Source organism: Scyliorhinus torazame, chromosome 6, assembly GCF_047496885.1.
Source record: "Scyliorhinus torazame isolate Kashiwa2021f chromosome 6, sScyTor2.1, whole genome shotgun sequence".
Taxonomy (NCBI): Eukaryota; Metazoa; Chordata; class Chondrichthyes; order Carcharhiniformes; family Scyliorhinidae; genus Scyliorhinus; species Scyliorhinus torazame.
The window spans coordinates 264,644,997-264,658,688 of record NC_092712.1 but is presented as its reverse complement, the minus strand read 5'-3'; the positions used below and the strand labels follow the sequence as shown (position 1 = coordinate 264,658,688).

The 13,692-nt window shown below is 43.6% G+C and overlaps 1 protein-coding gene across 3 annotated transcripts in view; it reads right to left on the bottom strand.

The window, feature by feature from the left end:
- Positions 1-13,692, bottom strand: part of LOC140425404 (F-actin-uncapping protein LRRC16A-like) — a 530,177-nt gene that overhangs the window by 234,246 nt on the left and 282,239 nt on the right. For all 3 annotated transcript variants that reach the window (XM_072509651.1, XM_072509649.1, XM_072509650.1), the window contains exons 16-17: positions 5,502-5,606; positions 4,350-4,419 (exon numbers count right to left, since the gene is read on the bottom strand). In XM_072509651.1, coding sequence (XP_072365752.1) covers positions 4,350-4,419; positions 5,502-5,606 — 175 coding nt within the window. The remainder of the gene's footprint in view (positions 1-4,349; positions 4,420-5,501; positions 5,607-13,692) is intronic.

Sequence of the window (13,692 nt, the reverse complement as noted above, 5' to 3'; positions counted from 1 at the left end):
GCTGAAGGGATGGTGTCTGGGGAGGGTTTCAGATTCCTGGGGCATTGGGACCGGTTCTGGGGGAGGTGGGACCTGTACAACCTGGATGGGTTACATCTGGGCAGGACCGGAACTGATGTCCTATTTGCCAGAGTGGTTGGGGAGTGTTTAAACTAATGTGGCAGGGGGATGGGAACCGATGCAGGAAGTCGGAAGGTAGTAAAACAGGGACAGAAACAAAAGGCAGTAAGGGGGAAAGTATAAGGCAGAGAGGCCATAGTCAAAAATCAAAAAGGGCAACAGTACAAGGTACAGTGACTGACGGGAGCTCAGTGAATAGGACCAGGAATACTAAAAGGAATAAAACGGGAAGTAAAAACATAAATGGAAAGCAACGCGGCAGATTGTTACATGAAGATATGGGTTCAACGACTACGAAAATTAGGAGAAACGTTAAGAGGAAGAATAACTTATGAGAGATTACTGATCAAGGTGTAAAGATTCAAAACAGAGGTATAAAAGCCAACATAAGTGTATTTTACCTGAATGCTCGTAGTATTCGGAAGAAGGTATATGAGTTGATGGCGCAAAAATCATCGTGAATGACTATGATTTAGTGGCCATTACTGAAACATGGTTAAAGGATGGTCACGACTGGGAGTTAAATATCCACGGGTATCAAACTATACGGAAGGACAGAGTGGATGGCAAGGGAGGTGGTGTAGCTCTGTTATTTAAGGATGACATCCGGGCAATAGTAAGGGATAACATCGATGCTATGGAGGATAAGGTTGAATCGATTTAGATGGAAATCAGGAATAGTAAGGCGAAAAGGTCACTGATAGGAGTAGTCTATAGGCCACTAAATAGTAACATTATGGTGGGGCAGGCAATAAACAAAGAAATAACGGATGCATGTAGAAATGGTACAGCACTTATCATGGGGGATTTTAATCTACATGTCAATTGGTTGAACCAGGTCAGTCAAGGCAGCCTTGAGGAGGAGTTTATAGAATGTATCTGCGATAATTTCCTAGAAAAGTATGTAATGGAACCTACGAGGGAACAAGCGGTCCTGGATCTGGTCCTGTGTAATGAGACAGGATTGATTAATGATCTCATAGTTAAGGATCCTCTCGTCAGGAGCGATCACAATATGGTGGAATTTAAAATACAGATGGAGGGGGAGAAGGTAAAATCAAACACTAGTGTTTTGTGCTTAAACAAAGGAGATTACAATGGGATGAGAGAAGAGCTAGCCAAGGTAGACTGGGTGCAAAGACTTTATGGTGAAACAGTTGAGGAACAGTGGAGAACCTTCCAAGCGATTTTTCACAGTGCTCAGCAAAGGTTTATACCAACAAAAAGGAAGGACGGTAGAAAGAGGGAAAATCGACCATGGGATATCAAAGGAAATAAGGGAGAGTATCAAACTGAAGGAAAAAGCATACAAAGTGGCAAAGATTAGTGGGAGACTAGAGGACTGGGAAATTTTTAGGGGGCAACAGAAAGCTATAAAGAAGAGTAAGATAGATTATGAGAGTAATTTGCTCAGAATATAAAAACAGATAGTAAAAGTTTCTACAAATATATAAAACAAAAAAGAGTGGCTAAGGTAAATATTGGTCCTTTAGAGGATGAGAAGGGAAATTTAATAAGGGAGATGAGGAAATGGCTGAGGAACTGAACAGGTTTTTTGCGTCGGTCTTCACAGTGGAAGACACAAATAACATGCCAGTAACTGATGGAAATGAGGCTATGACAGGTGATGACCTTGAGATGATTGTTATCACTAAGGAGGTAGTGATGGGCAAGCTAATGGGGCTAAAGGTAGACAAGTCTCCTGGCCCTGATGGAATGCATCCCAGAGTGCTAAAAGAGATGGCTAGGGGAATTGCAAATGCACTAGTGATAATTTACCAAAATTCACTAGACTCTGGGGTGGTCCCGGCGGATTGGAAATTAGCAAATGTGACACCACTGTTTAAAAAAGGAGGTAGGCAGAAAGCAGGTAATTATTTGCCAGTTAGCTTAACTTCGGTAGTAGGGAAGATGCTGGAATCTATCATCAAGGAAGAAATAGCGAGGCATCTGGATGGAAATTGTCCCACTGGGCAGATGCAGCATGGGTTCATAAAGGCCAGGTCGCCCTAACGAATTTAGTGGAATTTTTTGAGGACAATACCAGTGTGGTAGATAACGGGGAGCCAATGGATGTGGTATATCTGGATTTCCAGAAAGCTTTTGACAAGGTGCCACACAAAATGTTGCTGCATAAACTAAAGATGCATGGCATTGAGGGTAAAGTGGTAGCATGGGTAGAGGATTGGTGAACTAACAGAAAGCAGAGTGGGGATTAATGGGCGTTTCTCTGGTTGGCAACCTGTAACTAGTGGGGTCCCTCAAGGATCAGTGTTGGGCCCGCAATTGTTCACAATTTACATAGACGATTTGGAGTTGGGGACCAAGTGCAATGTGTCAAAGTTTGCAGACGACACTAAGATGAGTGGTAAAGCAAAAAGTGCAGAGGATACTGGAAGTCTGCAGAGGGATTTGGATAGGCTCAGTGAATGGGCTAGGGTCTGGCAGAGGGAATACAATGTTGATAAATGTGAGGTTATCCATTTTGGTAGGAATAACAGCAAAAGGGATTATTATTTAAATGATAATATATTAAAACATGTTGCTGTGCAGAGAGACCTGGGTGTGCTAGTGCACGAGTCGCAAAAAGTTGGTTTACAGGTGCAAGAGGTGATTCAGAAGGCAAATGGAGTTTTGTCCTTCATTGCTAGAGGGATGGAGTTTAAGACTAAGGAGGTTATGCTGCAATGGCACTGGAGTGTGTGCAGAGGAGATTCACTAGGTTAATCCCAGAGTTGAGGGGGTTGGATTACGAGGAGAGGTTGAGTAGACTGGGACTGTACTCGTTGGAATTCAGAAATTTGCGGGGGGTTCTTATAGAAACATATAAAATTATGAAGGGTATAGATAGGATAGATGCGGGCAGGTTGTTTCCACTGGCGGGTGAAAGCAGAACTAGGGGGCACAGCCTCAAAATAAGGGGAAATAGATTTAGGACTGGGTTTAAGAGGAACTTCTTCACCCAAAGGGTTGTGAATCTATGGAATTCCTTGCCCAGTGAAGCAGTTGAGGCTCCTTCATTAAATATTTTTAAGATAAGGATAGATATTTTTTTGAAGAATAAAGGGATTAAGGGTTCTGGTGTTCGGGCCAGAAAGTGGAGCTGAGTCCACAAAAGATCAGCCATGATCTCACTGAATGGCGGAGCAGGCTCGAGGGGCCAGATGGCCTACTCCTGCTCCTAGTTCTTATGAACGTGATTTGCGGCCCCCCCCCCCCGCAATGTTCACACACATCTTCTACCCCTTCAAAGAATCGGCTCATCCTCGCCCTTGTGAGGTGTGCTCGATATACCACCTTCAACTGTATCAGCCCCAACCTCGCGCACGAGGTGGAGGCATTCACTCTCCGGAGCACCTCACACCAGAACCCCTTCTCCATACCCTCTCCCAACTCTTCCTCCCACTTTGCTTTGATCCCTTCCAGTGGTGCCTTCTCTTCTTCCAAAATAGCTCCGCTGACACTACCCCTTCTCCAGTCCCCCCGTCGTCAGAACCTCCTCCAGCAAAGTGGAGGCCGGCTCCACCGGGAAGCTCTGTATCTGCTTTCTGGCAAAATCTCGAACCTGCATGTATCTAAACATTTCCCTCCCAAAGAGATGGGAGAATCAGCCGCTGTTGCAAATTTTGATTGTTGCACAGCAGCTGCTATAGTTTTTTAAAAAATCATGCGCTATGTTCAGGCTTGGATATGATGTTCACCGCAGCCAGATGGCAACCCCTGGCAAGACTGTTTTGTGAGAACTGGACACTTGCTGCAGTACTGAGGGACATAGGGGCAGCACGGTAGCACAGTGGATAGCACTGTTGCTTCACAGCTCCAGGGTCCTAGGTTCGATCCCCGGCATGGGTCACTGTCTGTGCGGAGTCTGCACGTTCTCCCTGTGTCTGCGTGGGTTCCTCCTGGTGCTCGGGTTTCCCCCCACAAGTCCTGAAAGACGTGCTGTTAGGTAATTTGGACATTGTGAATTCTCCCTCTGTGTACCCGAACAGGCGCCGGTATGTGGCAACTAGGGTTTTTTCACAGTAACGTCATTGCAGGTATTAATGTAAGCCTACTTGTGACAAAAAAGATTATAAAAGAAAACCCAATCTTTCAGGATGGGAGAAAATTATCAAGAAAAATGAACACCCTAAAGATTAATAAGACACCCCAATGTATCCTTCAAACCTGAAATATTAAGTGAGTTTTAAGTAAAATAATTCAATGAATAAGCTATTCCTTCTTACCTCACAATTGCTAAGATCAAGAGAAACATCTTTTAGATGAGGATTGCAAGAAAGGCCAAGTAAAAGTGCTCTGTAAAGAAAGAATTGCCTTAAAATAAAAATTGCACAGACAACCTTTGCAGTATTTAAAAGAAAACACCAAGTCTACTAAAAATTTTCACTATTTGTTTTTGCTTCTTGCTGAAACTTAAGCAGCAATCATAAATTGCCCACTTCACGGCATGGCATTTAATAGCTCAAAGTTAAAAAAGTTTCTTCACAAAATGCAGAAAATAAAGCTTCTGGTACATTTGTGTGCTGCAGTGGGTCAGAAAAAGTCGGATTCAAATTAGCTTAACCCTGTGAGAGGAAAGTCTCTCTCTGCTGGCTGTTAATGGTTCTAGGTGAAATGAGGATGGACATTCTCAAACAAGGTCCTCGTGGTAGTTGGCCTCCAACATGCAGCTGGACTACTTCAGCATTAATTAGCAATTAAGATCGATTGTGTAAGAGTTGAAAAAAAACTGTCACACTGATGGGTAAATGTGCATTTTTGAGGCTGGGAGATCATTGGGGCAGAGTAAAGGGAGCATCTAGCCGTTCAATGTCTGACTTGGTGAAGCTTGATGCTGATACTGGGTGCTTTACAAAATAAGACTTGAATTCCCCACCACTAACCTCATTTAATTTGTGAAGCATAAATAAATATAGAACTAATATAAAAAACATAAAACAAAATTCCAGTCAATTGGCAGCACAATGAGTTTGCCCACCAATGGATTGCACTATGCAATAGCAAGATATGAGTTCAAACTCAAGATATGTGAGGCAAGTTCTACTGATAACACAGCATGTTGCTGGGAAAAAGGAGAAACAAAGCATCAATCAGATTTTTCCTTGCGCTGAGAGAAAAAAAAAACAGCGATAAATTACTAGTTCTGCGGCACTAAACGTGACACATCTTTGATAAGCTGACATGTAACCAGAAGGGAAACTCCAGAGCAAATCAACTGCCTGGACTCTTGACCGGAGGATGTTAAATGGCTTAAGGAGGTGATAGGAGGACAAGAAGGAGAATTATTCTTGGTAAAACTAACCTGCTAATACACAAGAAGCCAAAGATACAGCATTGTTAAAGGTATTGCGCATCAAAGAGAAGAAACAAATACTGACTTGACTGCATCCGGAGGGAGTTTCGTGCCTGACAGGTTGATGTGTCTCAAAGCCAGTGAACTGCTAAAAAACAGTTTGAAGGATGGAGGGACTTCCTTCCCCTTCCTGTGGCATTGAAAGATGAAGATTGCAAGAGATCAGTCATACAGCAGTGTCATAGACTCAGCAACACACAGTAGAGGGAAAGCCATATGCGATGCTTCGTTCATTTGAATACACCAAAATGAAACGTTATGGATCATAGCATCCCTACCGTGCAGAAGGAGGCCATTCAGCCCATCGAGTCTCCACCGGCCCTTCAAATGAGCATTCTACCCCTGTCCCCTCCCCTGTCCACCCCCATCCTATCCCAGCAACCCCATAACGTAACCTACACATACCTGGACACTAAGAGGCAACTGAGCATGGCCAATCCACCTAACCTGCCCATCTTTGGACTGTGGAAGGGAACCGGAGCACCCGTTGGAAACCCAGGCAGATACGAGGAGAATATACAAACTCTGTTCAGACAGTGACCCAAGGCTGGAATTGAACCCGTGTCCCTGCTACTGTGAGGCAGCAGTGCTAACCACTGTGCCACCCTGCCGTCCCTGATACACATGTACCAAAGACATAGGGCTGGATTCTCCCACCCTGCCTGCTGGAAGAACGCCATGGGTGAGATGCTGACAATGGAAAAATCCGTTGACCTTGGGCGGGATTCTCCAGTCGCCGGGCAAACGCGGGTGGAGAATCCCGCCCATAATAACAAATATGCAGCGCCTGCTCTGAATACCCTGGCTCCTGGGGGATTAAGGAAAAGTCAATTCAAAAGCAATAAGACCAACGTTAAGCCTGCAGGACAGAGTAACAATCTGGATAAAATTAAACTCAATGGATCTGGAAGGGACAGACAGCTCAAAAAAGGAAAATGGGCAGTAGTAACTAAAGTGGCAGCAGGAAAAAAGTATGGTAAAAGTTAACGGCAAAGACAATTTATCTGGGTGAAGCATTTTCAAAAAAAAAAAACAACAAATGACTTATTAGACACTAAAAGATTTTTTCTAATAGCCACCATTAGAGATGTGGTTGCAGAGTGTTCAAAGCTTTTTCTGGAGGAGATAGGCAAAATAGAAAAAAAGGCTGTTGACCTGATAATGCAGGATAGGAAGAAGAGGATAGAAAAGAACTACTTTCAAATTAGATACAGAATCGTTTGAGTGAAGCTAAGAAACAACAAGGGCACAAACATTGTTGGGAATAGTTTATACACCCTTATCAGTTAACGTTGCATCAGGTAGAGCATAAATCATGAAATTAGGGAACAGGAAACTAGGGTAATAGCAATCAAAGGTGACATTAATCTTCAGACTGACTGTGGAAAGTCAATTTTCAGTAATAGTGCAATGAGTCAGTTCATTAATACATTTAAGATAGTTCTATTAATCAGTACGCCAATGAAGCAACCAGGCCAACAGGCTCTTTTAGTTCTATTAATGGTGCAAGAGACAGAGCAATAACTTTGCAGCAAATAAAGAGTGATCAAAGTATGATTGAACTTTATACTGAGTTTGACAGTGATGTAGTTTAGTCCAAAATTAGGGCCTTCAAACTGAACAAAGCAAACTACAAAGTTTTGAAAAGTGAATTGGCTAAAGGAAACCAAATTTAAAACTATTTGATTTATTATTTGATTTGATTTATTATTGTGACATGTATTAGTATACAGTGAAAAGTATTGTTTCTTGCATGCTGTACAAACAATGCATACCATACATAGGGAAGGAAGGAGAGACTGCAGAATATAATGTTACAGTCATAGCAAGGTGTAGAGAAAAGATCAACATAATACGAGGTAGGTCCATTCAAAAGTCTGATGGCAGTAGGGAAGAAGCTGTTCTTGAGTCAGTTGGTACGTGGCCTCAAACTTTGGTATCTTTTTCCTGACAGAAGAAGGTGGAAGAGAGTATGTCCGGGGTGCGTGGAGTCTTTAATTATGCTGGCTGCCTTTCTGAGGCAGCGGGAATTGTAGACCGAGTCAATGGACGGGAGGCTGGTTTGCGTGATGGACTGGGCTACATTCACGACCTTTTGTAGTTTCCTGCGGTCTTGGGCAGAGCAGGCTCCATACCAAGCTGTGATATAACCAGAAAGAATGCTTTCTATGGTGCATCTGTAGAATTTGGTGAGGGTCGTAGCTGACATGCCAAATTTCCTTAGTCTTCTGAGAAAGTAGAGTCGTTGGTGGGCTTTCTTAAGTATAGTGTCGGCATGGGGGGCCAGGACAGGCTGTTGGTGATCTGTACACCTAAAATCTTGAAGCTCTCGACCCTTTCTACTTCGTTCCCATTGATGTAGACAGGGGCATGTTCTCCACTACGCTTCCTGAAGTCAATGATAATCTCCTTTGTTTTGTTGACATTGAGGGAGAGATTATTGTCATTGCACCAGTTCACCAGATTCTCTATCTCATTCCTGTACTCTAGCTCGTCATTGTTTGAAATCCGACCCACTACGGTGGTGTCATTAGCAAATTTGAAAATCGAGTTGGAGGGAAATTTGGCCACACAGTCATAGGTGTATAAGGAGTACAGGAGGGGGCTGAGGACAGCCTTGTGGGGCACCGGTGTTGAGGATGATCGTGGAGGAGGTGTTGTTGCCTAGCCTTACTGATTGTGGCCTGTGGGTTAGAAAGTTCAGGATCCAGTCGCAGAGGGAGGAGCCGAAGCCAAGGCCACGGAGTTTGGAGATGCGTTTCGTAGGAATGATGGTGTTGAAGGCTGAGCTGTAGTCGATAAATAGGAGTCTGACATAGGTGTCTTTGTTATCTAGGTGTTCCAGAGTAGAATGCAGGCCATGGAGATGGCGTCTGCTGTGGACCTGTTGCAGCGGTAGGCAACCTGTAGTGGATCAAGGCAATCTGGAAGGCTGGAGTTGATTCCTATGCCATGACTAACCTTTCGAAGCACTTCATGATGATGGATGTCAGAGCCACTGGACGAGTCATTAAGGCTCTGCTTGACTTTTTTTTGGTACAGGGCTGATGGTCATCTTCTTGAAGCAGATAGGGACATCAGATTGTTGTAAAGAGAGGTTGAAGATGTCTGCGGATACCCCCACCAGCTGATCCGTGCAAGACCCGAGTGCTCGTCCGGGTACCCCATCGGGGCCAGTGGCTTTCCGTGGTTTGACCTTCGAGAAAGCGGCTCTGACGTCTGCAGTGGTGATCTCAGATACAAGTTCATCCGCTGCTTCTGGGGTGAAGGGCTCACTCTCACTGAAATCTTGCTCAAAGTGGGCATAGAATGTGTTGAGCTCATCAGGGAGGGGTGCGTTGGAGCCAACGATTTTACATGCCTTCATTTTGTAGCCCGTTATGTCTTGCAGACCTTGCCATAGAAAGCGGGGATCCGTGTCTATGGCAACTATGACAGTAAATAAACATTAGCAAACATTTAAAGAATTGATAATTCCAGGAAATGGTTACGGGAAAATAAGATAGTAAACTAGCAAGAGACAAAGCAAGGTTATAGTGCATATGCAAAAGAGGAAGCGAAGAAAAACAAAAGTACGCATGGGTCCCTGAGAGGCCGAAGAAGTATTAATAGGAGATAAGGAAATGGCAAAGAGATTAATGATTTGCATCGGTTTTCAAAGGATTTGGGCTGGTGTGGGAAGATGCATCTGGAGGTAGAAGATCAACTATAATCTGATTGGTGGAGCACGCTCAAAGGGCTGAATGGTTTATCCCTGCTCCTGTTGCTCATGTTCTTATATTAATGTTTTACTGTTGGACCATATTGACATTTTATGACTTTGCAAACAAAACCTTTTCCAGTCAACGGCTATGCAATCACTCTCTTCTGAAAGTCATTTGGAAATCCTCAAATCTTTATGAATTGTGAAGGATGATGGTCTTCCAAGATTTTACAGTTTACCCAACAGTATAGTCAGCCTTTAGAATAATATGATCTACGAGAGGGGAAGGCTGAATGGAATAAAATCCATCTGGATATTCAATCCAGACACACATTTTGACTCTGAAAGAGCCGGTAAGAGGTCTTTGCATCTGAAAGACATCTTATAATTGCAGCTTTCTTAACCATGCATCCACCTTTTCTATTTTTAGACTTCACCGGCTGTAATTTTTGTGCCCTCTTCGAACCAAAGTAGCACTTAAAATACACAAGAACTTTTGGTGTGGGATTCACACCAGAAATCGCACAGAAAGCAGAGCCAGTGTCCTCTCAGACAGCAGAAAAATAAACACGAATAGTTCTTTTCTCAACAATTGACCTGTTGTGTACTGCTGGCATTTTCAGTTTTCTCTAGATTTGATGGCAGAACATTTATATTTCTCCTCCCTGACTGTAATATTAAAGATTTTACTCTTGGGCTAACTCCTTAAAAATCGTAATCTTGAACCAGTGTTGCACCACAACTCAAATGTGAACTTTTGTTTCTGCTAATGGAAAACAAATTCCGTGCACACTGGTAAGAATTGGTGAAGGTACTGCCTTAGAAATCCATACAAATGTTGTAATTTACTCAGAGCAACAACACAGAGTATGAATTTACAGTCATCCTTTAATTAAAAGAAATACCCTCCATGAGTTAACTTTGGCCTGGACTAACGAGAACTATATTAGTAGGGGGAATTGCTGGCAGATGGAAATTGCTAGCAATTTTGAAGAAATGCCACTATAATATCTAAACTGATTGGAATCTGGCTGACCACTGAAGCTCAGGGAGAGGGGCTGACATATGAAAAAGGCATATGTCTTTATCACTGTACAACATTCAAACACCGATGATTCACAGCAGTGATCAAGTTTTGCAATGGTGCGAAAGGACACAAGAGGCCTTAATGTCTTTTTATAATCTTCTGAAATGATATGGCTCAGTCAATTCTTTTTTTTCACTTCACATTTTCAAATAATTCTTGCAGATGCAATTGTTCTTTTGGCATATCTGCGTTGAATCATTGATGGCAGGCACTTCGCACTCTCATGGCAACAAAGAAGGAAAACTCATCAGCCCCAATATTTTTAGAAGAGGTGGGCAGGGTACAGGGAACCTTGCTGAGGACCCAGAGGTCCATCAAACTTAATGGCAGGATCTAATAATCTTTTGTTCAATTCCCCACCCAGAAACACACCAAATCGACAATCTAAAATCAGTGTTTTAAACTTTTTTTTGTTCAATTTACCCTAATCTTTCTTTTTCCAGTTAGCATAGCCAATCCATCTACCCAGCACATCTTTGGGTTGTGGGTGTGAGACCCATGCAAACACAGGGAAAATGTGCAAACTCCCCATGGACAGTGACCCGGGGCCAGGATCGAACCCGGGTCCTTGGCGCCGTGAGGCAGCAGTGCTAATCACAGCTCCACCATGCCGCCTCCATCTTAAACTTAAATAAAGGAAATTACGAGGGTATGAATTCAGGGATGGCTAATGTGGACATGAAAAATAGGCTAAAAGGTAGATGGCAGAAAAGCAATGGCCGACATTTGAAAAGATATTTCCTAACTATCAACAAAACATACTCCATTGAGAAAGACTCGATGAGAAGGATGCACCATCCGTGGCTAATTAAGGGAGCTAAGGATAATATCAAAGTAAAGAAAAAACGGTTGAGTGGTAAGACTAGCAGATTGGGAAAGTTTTGGAAACCGGCAAAGAATGACTTAAAAAATTAAGAGGAAGAAATTAGGATTGGAGAGAAATCTAGCAGGAATTATAAAAAAGACCATAAATGTATATGAAAAGGAAAAGAGTAGCTAAAGTGAGCATTGGTCCACAGAGAGAGAGAGAGAGAGAGAGAGAGAGAGAGAGAGACTGGGGAGTTAATAATAGGAAACAAAGAAATGGCAGAGACTTTGAACAAGCAATTTATATTTGTCATCATAATAGAAGACAAAATGCATCGTAAGAACAGGCAGGCACTTATTTCTACCATGATCACTAGAGAAAAATACATCAGAAATATAATGGGACTAAAGGCTGACAAGCCCACTGAACATGATGGCCTGCTCCCTGAGGTCTTAAAAGACGTGATTGCAGAAATAGTGAATCACAGAATTTACAGTGCAGAAGGAGGCCATTCGGCCCATCGAATCTGCACCGGCCCTTGGAAAGAGCACCCTACCCAAGCCCACACAACTACCCTATCCCCATAACCCAGCAACCCCAACCAACCTTTTCGGACACTAAGGGCAATGTAGCATGGCCAATCCACCTAACCTGCATATCTTTGGACTGTGGGAGGAAACCGGAGCACCCGGAGGAAACCCATGCAGACACGGGGAGAAAGTGCAGACTCCACACAGACAGTGACCCAAACCGGAACTCGAACCTGGGACCCTGGAGCTGTGAAGCAACTGTGCTACCATGACCCCCGAGACGGAACAGGGGTTCCTGCTCTGTCAAATGAAGAGTTGGCAGGAAACACATCCTTGCTGATCACAGCAGCTAACAATCATTTACATCACTCAGATGGAAATCCTGGCTCAAGAGAGCTATCAGCGAATCTGATTAGCCAGCAAGTCTGTAGTCCCAGCAGTGCATGCACTGGGACAAGCAATTTCAAATTCCTAAGTTCTAGAGTCCAGGACCAAGTAAGTGCAGAGGCATTACCACTGGGAAGGGTAGACGAGGCTCGGGGGAGACTGGGAGGAGTCTGATGTGGGAGGGGAGCCCCTGGAAGAGGTTCCCCCAACTTTGTGCCTGTGTTCTGAGCTGGGTGAGCTGCTGGGCCTCCCTCCTAACCCTGAGCAACACCAACCAGCCTCAAAATTGAGGCTGGACAGAAAGTGTCATATTTTTCTCCTGATATAAAGACACCAGTCACTCCTAAGGGATTGTATAAACATGTTGTAGGTTAATTTATTTAAACACGGCACTTAAGAACATATATACATGGAAATGGGGGCTCAGTTGGCTGGACAGCCAATTTGTGATGCAGAGCGAGGCCAACAGTACTGGCTGAGGTTATCCATGAAGGCCCTGCATTCTCAACCATGCCCCTCAGCTGAGATGTGGTGTTCCTCAGGTTTAATCACCACCAGTCAGCTCTCCCTCTCAAAGAGGAAAGCAGCCTATGGTCATTTGGGACTATATCAATTTTACTTATCTTACATGGGTAAAAAGCTTGAAGACAACAGAGCTGTGCTGTCAGCGCTGTGTTCTGCTCATAGGCCAACGTGAACCTGAGGCTGGAGCACATGGCACGCTTCCCTTCTGGTGATGTCAGGCTGCTAACCCTTAAAGATATGTTATAACAGAAAGCAGCCCTTAAGTGGCCAAAGATCAGCAACATAGGGGCTCAACTGGGACCAGAGTGGGCCTAGACAGAGCCCTTGTCCTTCCCATATAAACTAGATAGGTCAGCAGAAAGGCCATACAGGATATTTGATGGATTCCTCCTGCTGGCAAAGGACCATAAATTTCTGCCCAAAGTATGCAGAGCAATATAGATAATGAGTGGGTAAAGCTATTGGCACATACAGCATAATGCCGGAAAATGCAAGGTTGTCCACTTTGATGGGAAGAATAGAAATGCAGACTATTACTTCAGAATATTATTGAAATGGCAACTGTAGAGCCCAGCAGGAGAGAGAGATCTGGGCGCCCTTGTACATGAGTAAAAAAGTTTGCAAGCAAGTAATTAAGAAGGCCAACGTTATTGCAAGTGGACATTATATGAAAGTAGGGAAGTCTCGCTTCAACTGGCCCAAAGTACTGTAAACATTTTTGGTCTCCTTATTTAAGGACGGAAATGCTTGCATTGGATGCAGCTTAGGGAACATTCATTAGGCGGATTCCAAGGATGTGGGAGGGGTTGTCTTATGAGAAAAGGCTCAATAGATTAGGCCTTTACTCATCGGAGTTCAGAAGAACAAGGTGTCTTATTGAAACATAAGATTCTGAAGAGGCTGGGCGGATGCTGAGATGATATTTTCTCTCATGAAGAATCTAGAATGAGGGGGACACTATTCAACAATAAGAGGTCTCCCATTTAAGGCTAAGATTATTTTTTTTAAATATAAACTTAGAATACCAATTCATTTTTTCCAATTAAGGGGCAATTTAGCGTGACTAATCCACCTATCCTGCACATCTTTGGGTTGTGGGGGCGAAACCCATGCAAATATGGGGAGAATGTGCAAACTCCAAACAGACAGTGACCCAGAGCTGGGATCGAACCTGGG